The sequence below is a fragment of the Acartia tonsa genome, chromosome 8 (genome assembly GCF_053477335.1).
Source record: "Acartia tonsa isolate MP-2025a chromosome 8, ASM5347733v1, whole genome shotgun sequence".
In the NCBI taxonomy this organism is placed as follows: domain Eukaryota; kingdom Metazoa; phylum Arthropoda; class Copepoda; order Calanoida; family Acartiidae; genus Acartia; species Acartia tonsa.
Genome location: NC_137267.1, coordinates 1,370,282 through 1,394,706, shown reverse-complemented (window position 1 = coordinate 1,394,706; position 24,425 = coordinate 1,370,282). Strand labels below are relative to the sequence as shown.

General features: G+C 33.5%; 1 protein-coding gene across 1 annotated transcript; it reads right to left on the bottom strand.

The window, feature by feature from the left end:
* Positions 1–1,341: 1,341 nt before the first annotated feature.
* On the bottom strand, positions 1,342–6,541 carry LOC145325343 (uncharacterized). The gene is made up of 5 exons (XM_080168343.1): positions 6,321–6,541; positions 5,330–5,693; positions 5,022–5,121; positions 3,990–4,062; positions 1,342–2,206 (listed from the first exon to the last, which is right to left on the bottom strand). The coding sequence occupies exons 2-5, from the start codon at positions 5,543–5,545 to the stop codon at positions 1,939–1,941; spliced, it is 657 nt and encodes a 218-aa protein (XP_080024469.1). The 5' UTR covers positions 5,546–5,693; positions 6,321–6,541; the 3' UTR covers positions 1,342–1,938.
* Between the last annotated feature and the right edge of the window lie 17,884 nt (positions 6,542–24,425).

The window sequence follows — 24,425 nt, the reverse complement described above, 5'->3', positions numbered from 1 at the left end:
AAAATAATAATTTTAAAATTTTAAATTCTTAAGTTGTATACTCTGTTGAAATCCTATCGTCTTCGCGGCATCCATCTTTAAAAAACCCATCTAAGTGAAAATTATGAATCTGAGTACGTTAGCCCTTACAAGTCGGACGCCTTTCAGCACCTTAACGCCCCACATATTATCACAGCTCCTAATAGAGATAGAGAGCTTTAAAACTTTATGCATGTCCGACTACATATAAGTGAGTCATATAAGTTGGAAGCTAGAAGAAAAACTTTTTTAGAAAATGTTTATCTTTGTGTATTTTTTATATTAGAAATCGCAGTCAGCGGTCAACATCCGGCGGTGGATTTTCATGAAATTTTAATATCTCATATAAACATGTTAGAATAGCTTAAGTTTAAAATTTGAAGTCTTTAAGTCAAAAATTGCGGTCACAGGAACCATTTAAAGATTTTTGGCAAATCTAAACCTGCAGGATAATACAGAAACTTAAAATTAACTTGAACAGCTATAATTCTTATTAATTTTTCTCATGGTACAAAACTAAATAAAATCTCCTTGTCAACCTCAATACATATATGGATGTAGTCCTTAAAAGTATTAAAAAGTACCAGGCTGACTGTCTTTCTGCGTGTGTGTGTGTGTTTATTTGTGTTTGTGTGTGTATTTGTGTGTTTAGCGAAGGAACTTGATGTACATCCCCAATGATCATACACAAAATTACCCCTTCAGTAGATTAAAATTAGTGCTTGCAGAGTTCCAAAGTTGTTAATTCAACAAATTAGAAAATGTTATTATAAAACTTTGTGGACTAGTGTAATAAACTATTTGATTATTCTAAATTGCAGAAACGCGAGAAAAACTTTTATAATTTTAGTAGCTAATTTCTATTTTGATGCAACAGCTTAAAAATATTATCATTTCTTCGATCAAGCATCATCTACTCTTAAATTACAATAAGTTTAGCGAAGCTACTCTATAATTATCTTTAAATCTATCGGGTATAGTCCCTTTTGTGACATTGCCTCTTAGGAGGCATTTCGCAGTATTTTCACAGTAGATTTTCTCCTTTTTCTAGCCCCTGTGGAGGGCTCTGACGCTGCCTAACCCTGCGGTGCAACCATCTGACCTAACATTACCTACAATAACCTATAAAAAGCTACTGTGAAAATACGATTAAACGCCCCTTAAGAGGCGTTGTCAGTAAAGGGACTATACCCAACCTATCCTTCTTTTTAGCACAGCTACGGTTGACAGGCTTGACATACGGTCAGTTTTATAGAGAAGCTTTGCTTCGAAATTTATGTTAAAAACACTGTGTGTAGGTTTGGTGTATATATATTCAAAATAAAGGACAAAGATATAATAAAAAACAAAATAGACCAATAGTTAAGTTTGGTTAAGTGGGATCAACAATCTATATCCCTATATTATATTTGATTGAGGGAAGCGAACAAACAACAACATCTCTATAAATAAAACTGATAATAATAACTGATAATAAAAAGATTAAACAGCATAAATCCTTTACAATTAAATATTGGAGCATAGCAGCGCTATAAGTCGGTCTGCCCCTCTACAGTAAACTACTAATTTGTAACTAAAATACAAAAAATTTTTTACATAATGCAAAACAAATTCAATTCTCAAAAAAACTTACATCTAGGACGTAAACAAAAAAAAGCGAATGAAAAAAGAATTTATCAAATAAATGAAATTATTAGCAAAACATAATAAAGTCCATATAATCATGTATATGTACATAACTCAAAAGTGCTTACCAAGCACACCTTGTTCGACTTAAGATACTAACATAGTTTCTTTACAAGTCCTAGTAATCATTTTTGAAATTTCAAGTAAAATCGATAAAATAATGTGCAGATTTAGATCACAAAAACAATAGAAAAATTACTTCTATGCATCTTAGTTCTCAACAAGAAATGTGTTTTAATCAGAATCAGAATAATTTCTTGGTCTTGACATTGACATACGGTCAAGTCTTGGTCTTTTACTCATTTCATGCCACGGGGCTGATGGTTGCTGTGGCTGCGACTTCCAAGACCTATTAGTATTCACCAGTACTTTAACTATATCAACCATAAGTTGCTTGTCACATTCAGCACAGAACTCATCAAATTTTGCAGTGGTAACTAGAGACTTTGCATTGCGAACCACCATGGCCATGGCTGATGTTTTCAGTTCTGCCATCATATACCTAAATAATACATATATTCTTACATTTAACAACATTCATAAAAGCGAAGCTATAAAACGATAGGACAAACGAACATTAAAACTTGTAGAGTATCACAACTGAATAATCAGAATATAAATGTATAAAAGTCGAACTAAACAAAATTGTAAGTAAATCTGTTGGAAAACTGCTTAAATACACGATATTGTATAAGGATATACAGGGTGGGGAAAATAAGACCGGACAAATTCTAACTTCTAAACAAATGAACATAAAATCGTCGATTTTTAAGACTTTATTGAATTTTAAAAACTAGCAAGCAAAATAGGTATATGACTATTAGATTATTCAATAAAATCGCCGCCAGCCTCAATCACTGCTTTCACTCGCCCCCTGAACCGCCCGTAGGCTCTGGTCACCATGTCCCTGTCCAAGCTGGCGAATTTCTCCTTGATGGGGGCAATGAGGGAGGTCTTTGTTGTATAGGCACGTCTATTGGCGCATGCTTCAAAGTAGCCCCAGGCCCAAAAGTCGATTGAATTAAGATCGGGCTGCTGGGGGGCTTCATTTCCTTAGGAACGTGAGTAACCGCAGGATCCAAATTCACCCAACTTTAACGCTACCCTTTGATACGGAGGCTTTCATTTGGACCACAGTTGAGCTGGAACGACGTTCTATACCTTTTTGGAAATGGCATTAAGATTCAGCTAGGGTTATCAGCGCAATTCATAGTCTAAAATGAGTTTTTAAGTTCCATATGGGTCTCTAACGTCGAGAACCGAGAAATTTTCACGATTTCACACAAATTTTTACATCTTAAAATCTGCCACGTTTTACTTTGCCGAAGTACTACAGCCAAGCCACTTTAGATAGAGAGCTCTAGTCTTTTCTAGTGTCTTATTTATGTATCTAACAGTATCCCCAGCAAGTTGCATAACTCTACCCCATCTACAGATGGACTGAGATCCGATTTAGTGGGCCCTAGTCGAGAATCCAGATTATTCCACCGGAGCATTTCGAATCTGCCTTGTTGAACATAAGCGGGGCCAGCTCGGAGTACGAGCCCATCTTCGTCCAAAGATTTTTTGTGCTAAAAGGTAATTACCTAAGCTTTTTATAGAGGGGTCAAACGTCCTGATTGGTTAAGTAGTTTTGGCGCTATGGTCGTTTAAAGTTTGTCTGGTCTTATTTGCCCCACCCTGTACTTACATTTTTATGACTTGATTATAGAGATGCTTTGCTTATAACAATTTACTTTGTTGTCCTAAGAATCAGTATTCCAAAAATCAGACCAATCGGATAATTTTATCACATAAGAATTTGTTGTTAAAAAAGTTAAACATCAACATGTTTAAAGTGGACATATGGACTTTCTGGTATCGATTATAAAGTTGCTTCGCTTTCTAACTTGTACCTAAATGCTTTAAGAATCATCATGCAAAGTTTATAATCAATAGGACAATTCTAACATACCTAAATGAAAGAAAAGAGCTATCCATTACGGACATACGTACTGACCCTAATTATTGAAAAGCTTCGCTTTGAATAATATTATCTAGAATTTTTAACACTTCTAAACCTGCGTTATCATAGAGCCTAGCAATGTTTCTTAACCAAATTCAGGGGAAAGAGTTTCTTTTGTAATTATTGAAAATTTTCAGTTTCTGAGTTTTAAACACTTTAATATTTTTTTTTGTCTCATGGTAACTGGTTCATTACTGTCCCAAAACAAAGTTTATTAGCCTTTTCCAAGATTTTAAGTGACTTTTGGTGCACAATTTAAACATTTCAGATGAAAGTATACCTGTCACTAGCCGCCAGAATCGTCAGAACATTATCAACAGTCATCTTATCAGCCAAGATCTCTGCACAAGTTTCTAGGAAAAAGCAAGGTATATGATAACAAGGTCAAAAAGTAGCACAAAGCAATAATGATATGTTTAATGTTTGTTTTTATTGCATAATCTTCTAAATGATATTTTGACAAAACAAGAAAATATCTTAACTCTGGACACTGATGATCAGATATAAGACTCTTCAAAGTGTCCTACAAAAATGAGCCGTGTGACGTAAATAGAACCAGCTCTTTTTAAGGGGTTTCCCTTCCCACTTCTCCTCTCATCTCTTCCTTTTATGACGTCATACTCATACGGCTCATTTTTTCGGACACTTTGTAGAGTCTCACATTTATCCACAGATATTTTAGTTGAATAACCAGCTTCATAACCCCTATTTCTTTAGATGATTGGCAGACAAGTATTGTTAGGTAATTAAAAAGTTTGGTTTGAATCAACAACATAAATTTCAGTTTATTTATCTACCCAGGTTGACCTTTGTATGTTATAAAAAATAATTTTTTATATACTTAAAGTGTATGATCGTACAAATGTTTAAATAGTAAATGTTTTACTTTTTTTGAGTCCAATTGCAGTACATGTAACTATTAAATAATTTGAAATAGAAACAATTTAGATACGAGATAATTCACATCCAACAACAATCATTTTAAAACAAAATAATTGCAAGTTAAAATATAGGTTAGAGAACCAAGTGGCAAAAATTTAAACCATTTAAACAGACAAGAAAAAAGTGTACAAAATTACAGCTAAAAGAAAGTTCAGATTGGACACCCAAAATATGTACAAAGCAACAGAAAAAAATTAGGGATTTTGCCAAATAGCATTGGCATATCCATGAGAGTACAGTAATAAAAATTAGGGACCTAACCAAAAAAACATAACAATATGATTGTACATGCTAAAAGGTTCAAAATTAGTTATCATACTTTTGTACACATTACAAGTATACAACTATGAACCTGAATAATAAATCTAACCTTTGAGATCCTGTATTTGGAATTGGTCTGCGACCCCCAGAAGAACCAAGGCAATTTTCTGATTCTTTAAATTTCCACTATAGATAAAACTCAGTAAATTCTAAACAAACATTAAATAGATTCAGAAATTATTTTCTATAAGATTTACATTTCTTTCGAGTTTCAAGGATTTCAACGCGTTAATCTTATGCTGGTAAATATTTATCAAGAAGCATTTTACGGTCAATTCAGGTCATGGATCATGGGTAGCTCCTATGGCTACCAGTATCCCAGTGTCCTTATCCAAGAAGAGATAAAACTATGTTTACCTTTACAATGTCCATCTCCATGTAATCTAACTTGATTATGCCAGTATTTCCCTCCTTGAAATCACTTTCCAGCATTGTTTTAAAAACTGGAGATCTGGCGGCCAGTAGGATCCTGTGGCATTTCAGTACCTCACCTTCTTTGCAGTGGATTTCTACATCTGCATTATCTCCATTGGACAACAGTCTTTCCATGTTTGATAAAATGTTGCTGTGCATGTCTTTTCTGCTACAAAAATTTGTTTTTTCTTTCTTATACTAGCTGAGGACACAAACAGTTTAATCTCAGTAATATGGTTTACACTTGATTCTAATGGAAAACATACTTTCTCATCCACTTCTTGTTCTTGAATGGCAATGCAAGCAACTGAAAAAAAGTCATTGAGTCATTATCATACAAGAAAAATGTGTTTTCTTTTAAGCCAAGAATAAGTATGAAATGGAATATTTTACATTTCATTGTGTATTTCTAATTTATTTGCTTGTTAGTCATACAATATACATTAATATTGCTTCAAAGGTAAAATCTTTTATTAGTAAGAGAGGGGTAGGTTTCTGGTAGAATCCGTAAAGGTGTGTGTTTATAAAATAGTAGTAGAACGATAATATTCACTAAATATATGTATTTCTTATTGAAAAGAACTATAAACAAATTTTTATTTTAAAAGTTAACATAAATTTTTATCGTTCTACTACTGTTTTTAATTTATAACACATAACCTTTACGGATTCTACCAGAAACATACCCCTCTCTTTCTCACATTGCATTATAAAAAGCTTTCCGGGGATAAAAAGTACAATCATATGATTAAAACTAGTTTTTTAGCCCTTGAGATGCTGAAGGCTCAGGCTAAAAAAGGTTTAATCTTATGATTGTACATTTTTATAATCATGGAAAACTGGATACAATACGAAGCTAGACATAATTTTTCAGTATGGCTGAGAACCAGATATAAATCGGTTTCAAAGCAATATAGGAAAAAGCATTACTAACCTGGAGACCCAAAGCAAATACCAATATGTCCTGATATTACAAGAGTCCCTCTGCTTTGTGGACTATTCTCAATGCCAATCCTGTTCTCTTCCAGAAATAGTTTACAATGAACAATTTCGTTGTCCTTACAGTTGGGCAATTTTAATATGCCTGATTCTATTGGTTCCGAACCAAAGCTGGGTCTCCATGAAATACTGTTACTTGTATCACAGTGTTTAATACCAGAATCCGTCATTTTTGAAATATTTCTGAAAATTATATCAACTCAGCTGCATTTCACAATTAATTATATACAACAAATAATTTTTTCCCTCATCGCCACAAGTTGATCTAAACATGGATGACAACATGGATTGATAAACGGACAAAGTAAATCAAGCAAATGTTTAGTGGTCATCAAAAAAAGAGAAAGAAATATTTTTGAATAAAAGACTTTTAGAATCATAAAAATCACAAAACCTTTATTAAAAATATTTAGAGACATCCAAGAGTGGGGTAAAGGGATGTTTACCACCCTCAAACATTTGAAAATTTATATTTTACCCCTCTCGAAAAAATATTTTCCTCCTAAGTGTTGACGATATCAAAAGTTTTTATTACTATTCTCTCTCTATTTATTTTACAATAATATTTTACTTTATTACACCTGTTAAATTTTCTATTATACAGATAAAATGATACATCTGTTTGGGTACATGGCGTTCCTGCAACTAGCAGAATTACAGCTGGATGTAATTTTGTCAAAATGTAAAAACCTCGGCCAAAAATACAGTCATACTTAAAGTAACCGCCATAAATACATCTAACACAGGCATTTATACATCCAAAATTGTCAATTTTACATCTATTTCTTGCCAATTTTACATCTAAACTTTTTTATATGTCATAAATACATCCTATACATTTTAATTAATAATAAACAATAGTGAACTGTATAGTAGACATTTATTATCAATACAAGAACATGCGTACATATTATATTAAAATTATAGTTAAATGTTTAAAATCTTCAAAACTGAATTTATACAGTTGATTGTGATGACCTTGACATTGATCATTATTAAATGTATAAATGTGAGTTAAATAGAATTTTACAAGGTAATACACATTTAGTAGTCAGACATACAAGGTTAGTTTTTAGAAACAGTTAACCTTTATGAACGGACGGACAGACCAACCCTAATTATAGAAAAGCTTTAAAAAGTTAAAAATCTGCATGTGTTGCTTGGAGGAATGGAATTTCCGGTTACGATTATAATTCAGGGAGTAAGGGAGGGGACAATGGGCAATTAATTCAATATAAGAGTTATCAAAGAAAGGGCATGAAATCCAGTTTAATCCAATAAATTTGTAGGAAATTATAAAGGGATTGTTAATTGAATAATAGATTTCCATAGCGTCATGTAAAGTGAAATCACAACTTGTTTTTGATGAAATATATTGAGGTTTTTTGGTGAGATTTTTATATTAAAAGATTATTGAACCCGGCCAGCTGCTAGCAAGAATATGACTGCCCCTTTTTATTCTGTTTATTTCCCTTGTCCCTTACCCCCACCTCCCTTCTCCCCATCTGCCACATTCCAAACTAACACAACGAGTGTTTATTTCCCTTCCCCCCACTTCCCTTATCCCTTCTCCCCGTCTGCAATATTCAAAACATACATAACGAGTAGCGGCATTTCATGCGCAAGTCCCCAAACTCAGTCAGAAACTGCTAAATTCTTGCACATTCCCTTTAAGCCAGTCCCCAAAGTCTAAGACTCCTAAAAATTGAATATTCGATCCATTGTACCCTAACTTACTCCCTGATTATAATTGCTACACTTCCAATAGAAATAGAAGAATAGAAGCATATTCTGAACCCTTTTTTCGTCAAATCTAAGAAGGAACATTTCTAGCAGACAAATGTATTGTTTACTTTCGACTCAAGCTGATGTGGATTCTTAAAAAATGATAGACTCGCTACTCGATAGTGAGGCAAAATTATTTTTATTAAAAATCATCCAAAGCACATTAAAAATCTACAAAAATTAAACAAAATCATATGTTAATAACCCATTTAAGATTTTATTTAATTTTTGTAAATTTTTTTATTCGATTTTGGAGGATTTTTCACAAAAATAATTTTGCCTCACCAGTGAGTAGCCAGCCTAACTTTTTTTTTAAGAATCCACCTCAAAATTTTTAGGCAATTAATTCTGATTCCGCAAAGCTTTCTACTAAGAAAATATACTGTTTACAGCTGACTTATATATATGTATGAAATGAAAAAAAAACATGCATTCGTAACAAGATGTGTACAAAATTTCAACCAATGAAATTAAATGTATGTACCGATGCGATTCTCTTATTGGCTCAATCAGACATTCCCTCTCTTTCTTAGTACCTTTATTACACTTCCTAAATAGAAAAAAGGGAGGGGGCGGAAGTGACACTTTTTGAAACAAAAACTAAAAGTCAAAGGAACTCAACTAAATAAAGAGTTACAGCTCTTAGTTTTGGAACTGTGAAGAAACGGCAGTGGAACCGCCGCTACTGCCGAAAACCGCCGTTTCCCGCCGATTATTTTTTGCCTTTTTTCAAATTAGACAATTTTCGATTATCTGAGAAATTATTTTTTCATTAAAATTTCCCTCATATTTTCACTAGACACTAGACTTTGACTTTTATTTTTGGTTATAAAAAGTGTCACTTCCGCCTCCCCACTTTAAAACGTCTAATTTAACGAACAGGGCTGACGGACATACATACCATAATTATAGAAAATAGAAAATTGTAATTTCGTCCTATTTTGTTCGGACGACACGGTGAAATATGCTAATACAGGCTGATGCCTTGGGAGGTAATGGGGCAAGCGTCAGAGGCTCAGGCGTTGGGACGGGGTGGGGCAAGCGTCAGGGAATGGGGCAAGAGTAAAAAAAAAGAGAAAATTGTAAAAGAAAAAGAAAGAAAAACATGACACAGAATGGAAAACAAACAGTCAACAGGCCTAGACATGAGCAATGGCCTAGTCAACATGCCAAGGCATCAGCCTGTAGCAGTGCAAAAACAGGGTCTAATCATAGGAAAACCTGAAAATATATATTTACAAAGTAATAATCATTAAAATCAAGAAAACATGAATGTATTTACAAAGTAATAATCATTGGAATCAATCATGAAAATATTTACAAGTAATAAGCATTAAAAATTTTTTCAATTTCTTGGGACCCCACCCCACTTTGAGGGGCTGTGGCCGAAAAAAATCACATCAGGGGGGGGTAATTTTTTTTACATCCCCAAAACCGGCATGGCCAGCCGATTTCATGGATGTGCCGGTCAGGCCTGTCGGCCTGCCGGTTCAGCCGTGGCCGGCCGTCAAAGTACGGCCGAAAACGTAGAAAATTTTCTTATTACTTAGTATCATAGTATCATGTATTATTAGGTTAGGCCCCCTAGAAGTCTCTAGGAACACTTAAGGTGAGAGGGAAGTCCAACCCCTTCCCACAATTTCAATTAAAATTTTGATGGTAGAAGTTGGCGATCATAACTATTTTAGGATATCTTAAAACTTGAATTACCCTCTCTCTTTTTTCCTTTTCCTATTTTGTGCGTCATTCTTGAGTCTACAGGTGTTTATACAAATGTGCCAATTTAAATTTTTTTTTTAATAACATCTGTTTAATTTTCCTTTGCAATTAAGTTTTTTTTAGGTACAGGGAAGGTTTTTAGCTATTTTGGGAGAGCGTATCTCCTCCCTCCCAATTTTAAATCCCCCCCCCAAATTTTTTTCTCAATATTTCTTATTAAAACTCAAATTAAAAAGTAGAAGGTCGGTTGACTTATCCCCCTCCCACCTTAAGAACACCCAGAGGCTTCTTGGGGGCGTTCGTTGCCCCTAGTCTTTCTTAAAATAAAAGCTATGTCTTGCATTTTTTTTTCAATTAGGTGTTTGATCACGAATTTCATATGATAAAAATATTTTTCTTATTTAATTGTTATCCTAATAAGATAAAAGTTGTGCTTGAAAATTGTTTTCTCGTATTCATTCGAATCCGGTGGATAGGAACCTGTTCTCATCCATACGAAAAAACTATGTCTAGCATCGTATTATATCCAGCTTTCTACGAATATAGAAATGTACAATCATAATATTAAAACCAGTTTTTTTAGCCGGTGCCTTCGGCACCACGGGGCTAAAAAAACTAGCTTTAATCTCATAATTGTACTTTCAATATCCGCGGAAAGCCGTTTATAATACGATGCGAGAAATAACTATTAATAGCTATTATTATATGTTGCATTTTTAGATAAACGTGAGAATTGTGATCAAAATTTGCGTATCATTTGTACTCATTTGCGTCATTTCTATTTTTAGATATCTATTCTTCATCAGAATTTTACAAAGGAGAAGTAAAAATAAGGGGGGGGGGGTCATATTTTGGGAGGGTGGATATATCCTCACCCAAAATAGATGAAAACCTTTTCTTGACCTATGAGAAACTTCACTGTAAAGGAAAGCATATCGGTTCAACAGTTAGCGAGATCCTTCGCAACAGACAAAATACTTACAGAAAAGAATAGGTGTTGTATTATCAGGGATCTAAACCAAACAAAAGTTGTTAAACCTGAATAAAAAAGCGTTATGATAAAACGTTGGGGACTAGTGCAATAAACAGCCTAATGTTCCCTCCCTACCAAGGTATTATTTTATTTGATATCAGCACACTCATTATAGACAAAACAAAATACTCAAGGATTTACAGCAATAGTAAGGGATAAGACAATGGATTTTTTTGTGCACCCAAATTATAAGAACTAAAATTACCCCTTCTTTAGATTAAAGTTGAAAAGTTTATACAACCAAATAAAAATTCAATATAAAAGTTTTATACTAACCAATCAAGGTTTAAGGTTTAAGTCCTAAATGTTTTTAATCCATCAAATAAAACTTAAAAGAACGTATTTATTAAGTTATGAGACGGAATATCATTTACAATTATCCCCCCCCCCCACTTCCAGAAGATTTAAAAATAAAAATAAATCATTTAAAGTTATCATTAAATATTATTATTACGTAATTCATTGATTTTTAATTAATTAAGTAACATAAGATCACAAAAACAAATTGTTGAAAATATAAAATTAGAATAGTTACTTCTCGTATCGTATTATAAACGGCTTTCCGCGGGTATAGAATGTACAATTATAAGATTAAAACTAGTTTTTTTAGCCCCGTGGTGCCGAAGGCACCGGCAAAAAAAACTAGTTTTAATCTTATGATTGTACATTTCTATATTCGTAGAAAACTGGATATGATACGATGTTAGACATAGTTTTTTTGTATGGAGGAGAACCGGTTCCTATCCACCGGATTCGAATGAATACGAGAAAATTATTTACAAATACTACATAAGCTTTGTTCTTAAAAGCGAAGCTTTTCTATAATTAGGGTCGGTCCGTCCGTCCGTACGTCCGTCACGGATAGCTTTTTTCGTTAATTTAGACATGTTAGAATTGTCCTATCCATTTCAAATTTTGCATGGTGATTCCTTTAGTAGTTAGAAACGATTTAGAAAGCGTAGCAACTCTATAATCATTACCAAAATGTCCGTGCGTCCATTTTAAACATGTTGATTTTTTTACTTTTTTAAATAGCTTTTTTCGTTAATTTAGGCAAGTTAGAATTGTCCTATCGATTTCAAATTTTGCATGGTGATTCCTGTAATAGTTAGGTACGATTTAGAAAGCGTAGCAACTCTATAATTATTACCAAAATGTCCGTACGTCCATTTTAAACATGTTGATTTTTTTTACATTTTTAACAATAAATTTGTAATTATCCGATTGGTCTGATTTTTGGTATACTGATTCCTGGGACAACAAAGTACAATATTATAAGCGAAGCAACTCTATAATCAAGTCCTAAAAATGTAAGTATGTCCATAATCATTATCCTGTATCAAGCAGTTTTTCAACAAGTTTACTTACAATTTTGCTTTGACTCTTATACATTCGCATTCTGATTATTTAGTTCTGACATTATACAAGTGATAATGTCCGTTTGTCCTACCGTTTCAGAGCTTCGCTTTTATGGATGTTGTCATCCTTGTTTTTTAGTATATTTCACTTGATTTGTCTTCTTTGACTACAAAATATTTAAGCTTTTGTTTTAAGTGAGTGGGGGCAATGGCATCTTTTTAGTAGCGAAACTACTCTATAATTTGAAATGTCCGTCTGTCTGTATGTCCGTATGTGCGTCTGTCCGTCTGTCTTAGTTTGGGGGAAACGTGATTTACTCGGCTCCTATAAAAGATAAAAGGCTGAATTTTTTTGACAACATTCCCATTATTTAGGAGCACAATTAACTATAAAACATCAATGGCGATAGGACCGCTTTTTAGCAGGTTTTGGCTATTTTTATATTTTTCACATTTTTCCTCATATCTTTGGTGTTTATGGTCCGATTTTTAAAATTTTTGTAGTTTAAAATATCAAAATTAAATTTCCCGTTGTTTTGAGCATCCAGTATGTAATTTACTTTGACCGTCAGTCTGTTAGTCGTATTACTGAAATATAAATATTATGAAATTAAAAAAAATTTTGAAAAGGTTTTGTGATTTATTTCCTAATTTACAATACATGCTTTTGACAACTTTTAATTCTTACACATATTTTTGTGCTTCGCTACTTATGGATGTTGTCATCCTTGTTTTTTATATAAACTCGTGGATCCTATTCAAATTCATTCTTCGACTGGACTGGCTGCTCTCGAATTTTTCTTAGGATGGAGTTACCTAGCAGAGACGTTTTTCTACCAAAATACCTAGCATTATATAAAGATTTGTGATCAGGTCCAGCTGAGGGAAGTTTATTCGTCCAAAGGTAATTGTGACGTAATTTTACTTGAGGTTGGATATAATATATTCCACAAACTGTGCAGCACTGTGTTTGGGCGGTCCTAGTTGCCAATTGACTCTGAAACCTGTCACGAATTCCATACTACAATCACACAGAGAACCCGCCTCATTAACCATTAATTTTCTATAAAACAAAGCTGACAACATCCATATAAGCAAAGCTCTAAAACGGTAGGACAAACGAACATTAACACTTGTAGAGTTCCAGAACTGAAAAATCAGAATATAAATGTATAAAAGTCAAAACAAAATTTAAATTTGTTAAAAAACTGCTTAAATACAGGATAATGTTTTAGAACATAATTACATTTTTAGGATTTGATATAGAGATGCTTTGCTGATAGCAGTATACTTTGCTGTCCTAGGTATCAGTATTTCAAAAAGCAGATCAATCTCATTTTTTCATATAAAAAAAGTTAAAAAATAGCATGAATATGATGGACGCACGGACATTCTGGTAACGTATATAAAGTGACTACACTTTATAAATTGTATCTAATTGTTATGGGAATCTTCATGCAAAGTTTAAAATCGATAGGACAAATCAAACCTGTTTATATTAACGAAAAGAGCTAACCGTTCTGGACGGACGTACGGACGGACGGACCGACCTAATTATAGAAAAGCCTCGCTTTTAAAAAATCGTAATATTTTCTAGAGGCGATTTCTCTTAGGAGGGTGGTGGTACTTTCCTCCAAATAGTTATAAACCTTCCCAGGAACAATGAGAAGCTACCCTGTAAAGAAGAAACATAGGCTTTAAGTGTTTAAAAAAAGTGAATCTTCTAGTGGCTTATTTATCAGAGAGAGAGAGAGAGAGGGGACAATAGGCTGATTTGCTACTGCTAAAATTTAAGTTTAATTTTGCAATGTTAAAGTTATGAATTTTGCAGCCTTGCTGTGCAACAAATATTATGGTCAAACATTCCTGCAAAAATATGTCCTTGATTGTTTATTATATAAAGTAGTAAGGTTTTTTGTCTGAAAATTAAGATTTCGATAACTTTTGAACCGATTGAGTTTTTCAATTTAACATGTCACAGGGGTATTTTAGGTTATTTTCATATAAAGATTCAAGTTATAGGTTGGTTTTGGACTATTTTTTCAATCTTTGAATGAAAAGCCCTAAGATGCTAGGGGCGCAGCCACTAATTTCTTTTAAAGCATAACAATTACTTATTCCAATCAGGGAGGGAGGGTACATTGGACTGTAAATTACACTAGTATCAAAAGTTTTAAAACCAAACTTATGCGTTGGCTTAAAGACTTTGGGTATTTTTATTGAACTTGGTTTCTAGTGTCCAAACAAATGTACAGGAAGACTGATTTAGTTTCTCAAAATTTAGCAATGTATATAAATTTATCATCTCTGAAATTTAAGAGAAACGTCCCGGAAAAATTTGTTGTTTTGTATAATTATATGGTGTCCATAAAAATTTGTGCACCACCACCTTGCATCATCAACTACAACTATTAAACAGTGAGGTACATAGGTAGATTATTATTTGCTTAACCCTTACAGATCGGGCCCCAATTCCCACCTTAATAGATCGGGGGGGGGGGGCTCTTTGAGCCCCCCCCTCTATCTCGGCTCCTGGTACAGATAAAGACGTAAAATTTTTTTCTGGTGGTTCATGTGTATTTTTAGAGAAAATTACTTTTTCTAGTTATAGCAGTCAGACCGCTCTTTAGCCGCTTTTTAGCGGCCAGCCGCTAAATTTTAAAACAGCTGTAGAGAGGCCAATTTTGCAGCTAGGATGACCAAATTTTAGGACGAACTTTTATTTTCATTACAAAAAAATTACTTTTTCTGATCATCGCCGAAAAACGGCAAATAACGGAAACCGCCATTTTTGGCGGTTACGGCGGTAAAACGGCGGTTGGCGGCGCAAATAATGTTTTTATCTGTGTATTGTTGCTCAAGGATTTACCAAAAAAAATTATAGGTCTCTAGCTGTAATAGAAGCCACGATATTCATGATATATGTCTGTAGTAAAAGCCAGACAAAAATCGGTCATAAAGTCGGTCAGGGAGCGGTCAAATGGTCATAACACCACTTTTCTCAGAAGTTCATTGATATCTAAGTATTCACAAAAAAAATTTTAGGTTTCTACCTTATACACAAAAGTCATAATGTAGAAATTAAGATTTATTTAGAATTTTTTCTAATTTTTTTTTCTACCCAACCGACTTTGACCGGACACCACGACCGACACAGACCAGATATCCTAATAAAATCAACTCTTGCCGACGTATAATTACTAAACTTAAAAAGTCGTGAAGTTACAGCTCTCCATCTTACCTACAAAAAAAATGAGATTGAAAAAACTAGAGGGGGGGGGCTCTTTGAGCCCCCCCCCCCCCGATCTGTAAGGGTTAAGCAATTTCTCGACTATTATCTATAATACAAAGTAGCTTGATGTCTGTCCGTCCGTCTGAAGCTTAAGATCTCGGTAACCATGAACCGATCGGATTCTACTCTTCAGGGTATATACCTATTGGTCCTGTGGTGGTTTTAAGCTATTTTCTTGGAGGGTGGGACACCCCCAACCCCCCCCAAAAATGAAATTCCCCCCTCCTAAAAAAAATTGGGGGAGAGAGTATGGTTCGGAACAAAAAATTTTATTTTTATTTTTTTAAAAACTACTTCATGGGGCAAAGCCCCTAGAGGCTAGGGGCGAAGCTAGTGTTTATTAAAGTAGCTGGTTATGTGCCTATTTAAATAATTGGACATTACCACCTTGATGCATAAAGTAAACCCTTAAAAAGTGGAGACCATTCGTTTACAGTTCTTGTGGTGCGACTTCATAATCAACTAATGGCCACCACTGAAATTCAACTATTAAATTACACGCAATTTTGATATTCTGGACGAAAATGCTACAGTTTTAAGAAAAATTATCCGCTGCAAAATTAGTATTTGTTAGGGCTTGGCAGCCGTGCGCCAGCCGCGACGAAGCATCAAATTTAAACCAGTTTAGATAATTTTTAATTTTTTTATTTGGGTCAGGTTAAGATTTTTTTAGCTGATTTTAAAAATTCTAAAAGGTTGTTTTCCCTGATTCTTACAAATGGCTGCCGAGCCCTGGTATTTATACCTTATTAACCCTTAACGGTCGGGGGGGGGGGCGTTGAACGCCCCCCTATCCGGTTTTTTCTATCTCATTTTCTGTGTGTGAAAGATAAAGAGCCCAAACTGCTTGACTTTTTAAGTATGGGTATGACACATAACTGAGAGTTGAAATTTTTTAAATATCTCCATCCTGGCGGGCACAGGATGCCAGCAAACCTGGCAGGGTCATCCAGGTAAAGAGCAAAAATATTTTTTTGACTAAAACAAAGCATTTTATCATACCAAAATACTAAAAAATCCTCTAGTAGTACATCCTTATATGAAATACAGGTGTTCAAGTCAATTTCAGGTTCCAGGTATGATCCTCCAGGTCCTGATCCTCCAGGTCTCCAGAAATCTTTAAAAGGCTCCTGTGGCCGCAATTTTTGACTTAGAGACTTCAAATTTTAAACTTAAGCTTTTCTTACATGTCTACATAACGTATTGAAATTTCATGAAGATCCGCCGCCGTTTTCCCGCCGACCGCCGACTGCGGCGGCTGGCAGCTGCCAAGTACAGCTGCGGCCGCTGAAATTTATAATTTGATATTTCTAATGTAAAGTTTACATAAAAATAAACATTTTCTGGAAAAAAAATTTTCTTCTAGCTTCAAAAATAAGAAAATTACAGCCGTTTGAAATTTTTAAATAAAAAAAGACCTAAGACAAAGGTTGTTAAATAAAAGGGTGAAGGAAGCGAAAATTGACTTAGACTTATAAAAGGTCGGAAATTCATTATCAAACAGGGGACTTGCACAAAAAAATTTAGCCCTCTAGCTCTAATAGGAACTGAGATAATTAGGGGGGGCGTTGAACGCCCCCCCCCCCCCGACCGATTAAGGTGCGGCAAGGGGCCCGACTGTAAAGGGTTAAGAAAGGTTTGATATCAACATAATGTTTCAAAACACTAAAATCACAGACAAACAACCCTTTGATTGCAAAATTCTTGTTTGAAAGACCAAACTGTGCAATAATTGTGCCTGTATTTTCGCCTCTCTTACTATTAATGTCACGCATTTGACATAGAAGCAGTAAATACAACTTTTAATATCTTTATTTTTGACGAGGTTCGAGTTCGAGATTTAAGCATATCACCTCTTAAACAACGTGTGTATACGCTAAAGTTGCTTTTTTAGTTTTGACTAAAGCAACATATTGTAAGTTAATCCTTGTATGAAAGTAACAGGATGTCTATGTGTCTGTAGCTTAAGATCTTGCTAACTGAGAATGGCTCTCCTTACAGTAACGATTCTTATAGTTTCAGGAAAGGTTTATAAATATTTTGGGGGAGAGTACCTCCAACACCCCAAGATATATGCCCACCACTGAAATTGTTTTACTTATGCTTTTTAAAACTAAATAAAACCCTTAACTTTACCTGAAGTGCCCCTAGAGTAAAGGCCTCAGGGACTAGTATGATATATTTTGCTATTACTTAGGGGTTAATTTCATTTTGATATTTTGAAAATTATACTCTATGTAATGTAATAACTTTATTGTATGTATAACAACAATAAAAGTTATTAAGTATAGATGTTTAACCCAGACAACTGTCTGGTCCAAGTGGTGTGGACCCTTTTCGTTTGCTTGCAAATTGCTTTCTGCTCTTTTGAAGCTTCTTAGTTGTGTGTATATTTCCGACGCTATTGGCTGATATTCAAAGACACAATTGAAAGACGGCACAGGGCCCCCTCTATTCTTTTACATTGATTGTACAACAATAGTAATTTTGTCGAACGCAGGAAACTTTTGATTGACTGCAGATTTCCACTTTAACTTCAACTCAATCTAAGTACACTCTAAAAAAGAATCATAAAAAAACAAGGACGGTTATGTAAAGTTGCACATCGTAAAAAGTGTTAAAAGAAAATGGATATAGAATATAAATGGTTATATTGACAGGGGAAAATTTGTCGTCAAATTTGGTTGTTAACATGAACCTCAATTATTGGTCAGTTCTTGCTTTCAGTAGGAGGGGAGGGAATGGGACAAAGGGGGTGTCGTCATTTAAGCCAGCTGCGAGTATCACTTTTTATTAAAATCTGGTGAACATCCAAGTAATAATATATCGATATATCGAGAAGGATAGAAAAATCGAACACCAAACATCAAATCAGTTAACACATTTTAGGTATTAATTTTTACTTTTTAAATATTTCATAAATTCACAGTATTATATTTCAACCTATGTATCATATTTTACTGCATACTGAAGGTAAATTAAAATTATAAAATCAATACCAGTTTTTTTAGACCGGGCCTTCTGTTCTTTGGGGCTAATAAAACAAGTTTTAATCATGTCCGCGGAAATATGTTGCGATAAATAATTATTAAAATCTTAAAATTTCCAACTTAAAATGATATTTTTTAGAGTGTATTACTGCATTGTATGGAGAGATATACACACTGAAGTACAGAGGTTATGTCAAGTATATCAAGCACTATCATAGGGTACATGGCGGATCTACGACTAGCAAAAATACAACCATGAACACAGTGAATTAACTGTCATTAACCCAGTTTTATAGTCAAATTTACACCTGAGTTTTTCGAGGATATGACAAATATACAGTTGTTGCACTGTCATATTCATAATTTTGCTATCAATGATACACCTATTTAAAAGCGCAGATGCAGTTTTAGGTAATAAACTCTGACATCTGTGATTGGAGAAGCTTAAGTGTCATACATCATTCAACCAATCAGAGCGCAGGTAGTTTTCAATCCACAAATCACAGATATCAAAATTAATTAACTTAAATTAAATTTACGCTTTTAAATAAAGAATTACACAAAAAACGAATTTATAAAATTTTAAATTTGATGCAGATTTCAAATCTACATGTTAGATTAAAATAGATTAATGTATAACTCCAATTCAATGTTTTAGCACTAAACCCAGGTATAAGGTATAACCAACAAGCGAAATAAACATGAAATAATATTTGGGGGGCAAATGGAGAGGTCGTCAATTTTACGATGTGTTGTCCCCCAACGACAGCTGAAAAACACGTATAGGTTTCGTGATTTTTTTCCGAATTAATTTCATTGTTGGTATAAGCTGCATTATACCCTCCTCTTTATTTATTAACTCATTTCATTTACATAATATCCACATTGGGTACTGGGTAGAAAAGGAGAGTTAGGGCACAGCGCATTTAAAAGATATTTTTAGGGAAGTGGAGGGGGGGGGGGGTGTTATAAGTGCTCAACAGCCACGTTTTGTGAAAGAACGAAATCATTACATCAGTATTTAGCAAAACAAGGATGACAACATCCATAAAAGCGAAGCACTGAAACGGTGGGACAAACGGACACTAACACTTATATAGTGTCAGAACTGAATAATCAGAACATAAATGTATAAGAATCGGAGCAAAATTGTAAGTAAATTTGTTGAAAACTGCTTGATTCAGGATATTGTTTATTGACATACTTACATTTTTAGGACTTAATTATAGAGTTGCTTTGCTTATAACATTAAACTCTGTTGTCCCAGGAATCAACATACCAAAAATCAGATCAATCGGATGATTAAATCACATAAAAATTTGTTTTAAATCAAAATGTTTAAAATGGACGTACGGACACTCTTGTTATGATTATAGAGATTTGCGTCACTTTCCAAATCGTACCTAACTACTAAAGGAATCACCATGAAAAGTTTTAAATCGATAGGACAATTCTAACATGCCTAAATTAACGAAAAAAGCTATCCGTTTGTGACGGACGAACGGACGTACGGACCTACCCTAATTATAGAAAAGCTTCGCTTTTGAAAATACTTAGGTGAAAATTAGGGGTTATGAAGATAAAGGAACAGTTTTCAGGGAGGGAGGGGATATTTGGCTGATTTACACTAGTCACCAAAGTTTTAAAAAAACATTTCCTTCTTCGTTGGCTTAACAACTTCGTGGACTTTTATTGAATTTTGATTAGTTGTTTAGTTAAGTTGAGTGTTCAAACTTTTTTTACCACTAATTGTAATCTACAGAAAGGGTAATTTTATGTATTATCATCTTAAATGTACATTAATTTATCAGCAATTGTCTTATCCCTGAACTGTTATACTTGACCTGCAAAATAGTTGGAGTAAAATAGGTCTTCTTTAAATTAAATCTGCCTTCATTTCAACTTTTTAAGAATTTTAACTCTCTTTAAATGAATAATTTCAATTACCAATGGATGTAGAATATACGTGGATATTATGACAGGGGAAAAATTAATTTCAATTTAGATTGCTATTTCACTTGTCATTCATTGGACAGTTCGTTCATGCAGTATGTGGGGAGGGGATTGAGTGAAGGGAGTGGGAGGAGGAAATTGTTATTTTAGCCCTCTGCGTGTTTCACTTTATCAGAGAACATAAAAATCTGGTGTAAGTAATAATAAGTCCATTTATGTGTCCCTTTATCCATAAAGAAATATTTATCCATAAATCTTTGAAATAAAATGGTAGGAAATTGTGGTCATTTTCAGAAGGTTGCATGGATTATTTACAAAATATTATGCATGCCACTCTATAACTCACTTTGTCTGTCCGTCCTTATGTGCGACTGTAAGCAAAGCAAAATTAACAAATTTAACTCAGGGATCTACAGTGATAAGACAATGGCCGATAAATAGATGTACAATTACATCCTCAATAATGACACACAAAATTACCCCTTCTGTTGATGAAAATTAGAGGTTGAAACGTTCGAACACTCATCTTATTGAATCAACCAAACAAAAAGTTGTTAAGCCAACGAATAAGAAAATTTTATTGCATAAGTTTGGGGACATGTGTATTAAACAGCCCATTGTCCCCTATCTCTCGGCATAACAATACTGGTAAACATTCTACTGTTCTTTTATTATTTAGAGCTTATGGCTGCGCAACTTATGAATATAATTTTTCTTTTTACTTTTGCACTTGATGTAAAAATAAGTATTACGTCATATTATATTTTAAGGAAAATTTGTATATGAAACCTTTTATCAGGGATTTTAAGGTATAAATTAAAACGATGGACACAAAATTTGGTGTAGATCCACTATGATTATAAACAAAATTATCCCTTCTGTAAATTAAAATTATTGATTGAAAAAATTGTACACAGCAAATCATAAGACAATGGACAATAAATTTTGATGTACATCCCCAATAATGATACACAAAATTACCTGTGTATAAAAGTTCGAACACTCAACTTAATGAATCAACCAATCAAAATCAACTAAAGTTCCCAAAGTTGTTAAGCCAACGAATAACAAAGCATTGATAGAAGACTTAGGGGACTTGTGTATTAAACAGCACATTGTCTCTACGTAACAATACTTTTAAAGACACATTATTGATGCTGTGAGTATTGGTGCAAAAAATATGACGTAACAAAAAAAAATAGCCAATGAGAGGCCACTATAAATTTTACCATTGGTCAATAACGGCCTCTCATTGGCTAATTTTTTTGTTACGTCATATTTTTTGCACCAATACTCACAGCATCCACATTATTGTGCTTTTATTATTCAAAGCTTTTACCCTAGATATGACTGCGCTTCTTATGAATCTAATTTTACTTGTTACTTTTGCACTTGATGTAAAAATATGCATTACGTCATATCTGAACCAAAGGAGGAGCAGCTTATAGTGTTTAATAAACTAGGATGACAACATCCATAAAAGCGAAGCACTGAAACGGTAGGACAAACGGACATTATCACTTATATAGTGTCAGAACTGAATAATCAGAATATAAATGTATAAGAATCGAAGCAAAATTGTAAGTAAATTTGTTGAAAAACTACTTGATACAGGATAATGTTTATGGACATACTTACATTTTTAGAACTTGATTATAGAGTTGCTTTGCTTATAACATTATACTTTGTTGTCCCAGGAATCAATATACCAAAAATCAGATCAATCCGATGATTAGATCACATAAAAATTTGTTGTTTAAAAAGTAAAAAAATCAACATGTTTAAAATGGACGTACGGACATTTTGGTAATGATTATAGAGTTGCTACGCTTTCTAAATAGTACCTAACTACCAAAGGAATCATCATACAAAATTTGAAATCGATAGGACAATTCTAACATGCCTAAATTAACGGAAAAAAGCTATCCGTTACGGACGTACGGACGGACCGACCCTAATTATAAAAAAGCTTCGCTTTTAAAAATGATATCATACAATACAAGTGACCAATGATAAGCCAGTATGTATTTTGGTCAATTAAAATGTATACTGGCCTTTCATTGGTCATTTAAATTGTATGACGACATTTTTTATTAGGTACTATAAGCTGCTTCAACTATGGACAATAAATTTTGATAAATATTCCCCATGATCATGAACAAAATTAACCCTTCTGTAGATTAAGATTATTAATTTTTACAATTAGTTTGTGCACAGTAAATTTCAAGATTTGATATTAGTACCCAAAGTTTTTGATCCAACGAATAAGACAGTACGCTTTAAAAAATTCTGGGTACCAGTGTAATTTACAGTCCAGTACAGGAAATAGAATTTACAGTCCAGTACAGGAAATAGAATTTACAGTCTAGTACAGGAAATAGAACTTACAGTCCAGTACAGGAAATAGAATTTACAGTCTAGTACAGGAAATAGAACTTACAGTCCAGTACAGGAAATAGAATTTACAGTCCAGTACAGGAAATAGAATTTACAGTCTAGTACAGGAAATAGAACTTACAGTCCAGTACAGGAAATAGAATTTACAGTCTAGTACAGGAAATAGAACTTACAGTCCAGTACAGGAAATAGAATTTACAGTCTAGTACAGGAAATAGAACTTACAGTCCAGTACAGGAAATAGAATTTACAGTCTAGTACAGGAAATAGAACTTACAGTCCAGTACAGGAAATAGAATTTACAGTCTAGTACAGGAAATAGAACTTACAGTCCAGTACAGGAAATAGAATTTACAGTCTAGTACAGGAAATAGAACTTACAGTCCAGTACAGGAAATAGAATTTACAGTCTAGTACAGGAAATAGAACTTACAGTCCAGTACAGGAAATAGAATTTTCAGTCCAGTACAGGAGATTCATTTTTAAAAGCGAAACTTTTCTATAATCAGGGTAGGTCCGTCCGTACGTAACGGATAACTCTTTTCTTAACTCAATTTCAAACTTTGCCTAATGATTCCTATAATAGTTAGGTACGAGTTAGAAAGCAAAGCAACTCTATAATCGTTACCAGAAAGTCTGTACGTCCATCTTAAACATGTTGCTTTTTAACTATTTAATATTAAATGTGATAAAATTATCCGATTGTTATGGTTTTTGGAATACTGATTCCTAGAACAACAAAGTACATTGTTATAAGCGAAGCATCTCTATAATCAAGTCCTAAAAATGTAAGTATGTCCTTAAACAATATCCTGTATCTAAGCAGTTTTTCAGCAGCTTTACTTACAAGTTTGTTTCGTTCGACTTTTATACATTTATATTCTGATTATTCAGTTCTGACACTATACAGGTGTTAATATTTGTTTGTCCTAACGTTTCAGAGCTTTTATGGATGTTGTCATCCTTGTTTTTCTGTAAGTATGTAATGTGATTTACTATAAAAAAATAGCCGCTATTAAAGATAGATAATTATAAAGTGCAAGTTTTATCAATATAGCTTAAGATTTTAGATGCATTTTTATATAATGGACTTATTGATGTTAATTATAGAATAGATATGCTTTCTAAATTTATGCAAAGTTTAACATCTATTGGATGTTTTTAACATATCTAAAGTTTAAATATTAGAAGTACTGATGGACTGATTTTTAAACTTTTTTCGAAATATTAAAAACTGAAAAAATAACGGATCATGGAAAGAAAACGAAGAAGCAGCTTTCGTCGTATTTTTACAGTAGCTTTTCTCCTATTATTTTCCCTGCGGGGGGCTCTAACCCTGCGTGGCCTATTTTCTAACCAACGGGGCAACCATTAACATTTACCTAACCTAAAATAACCTATCAAAAGCTACTGTGAAAATACGATGAAACCCGCTACTTTATTTTCTTTCCATGATCAAAAATAACTTTTTTTTATTTATTTACAGAATAATTTACAGAAACATTTACATTTA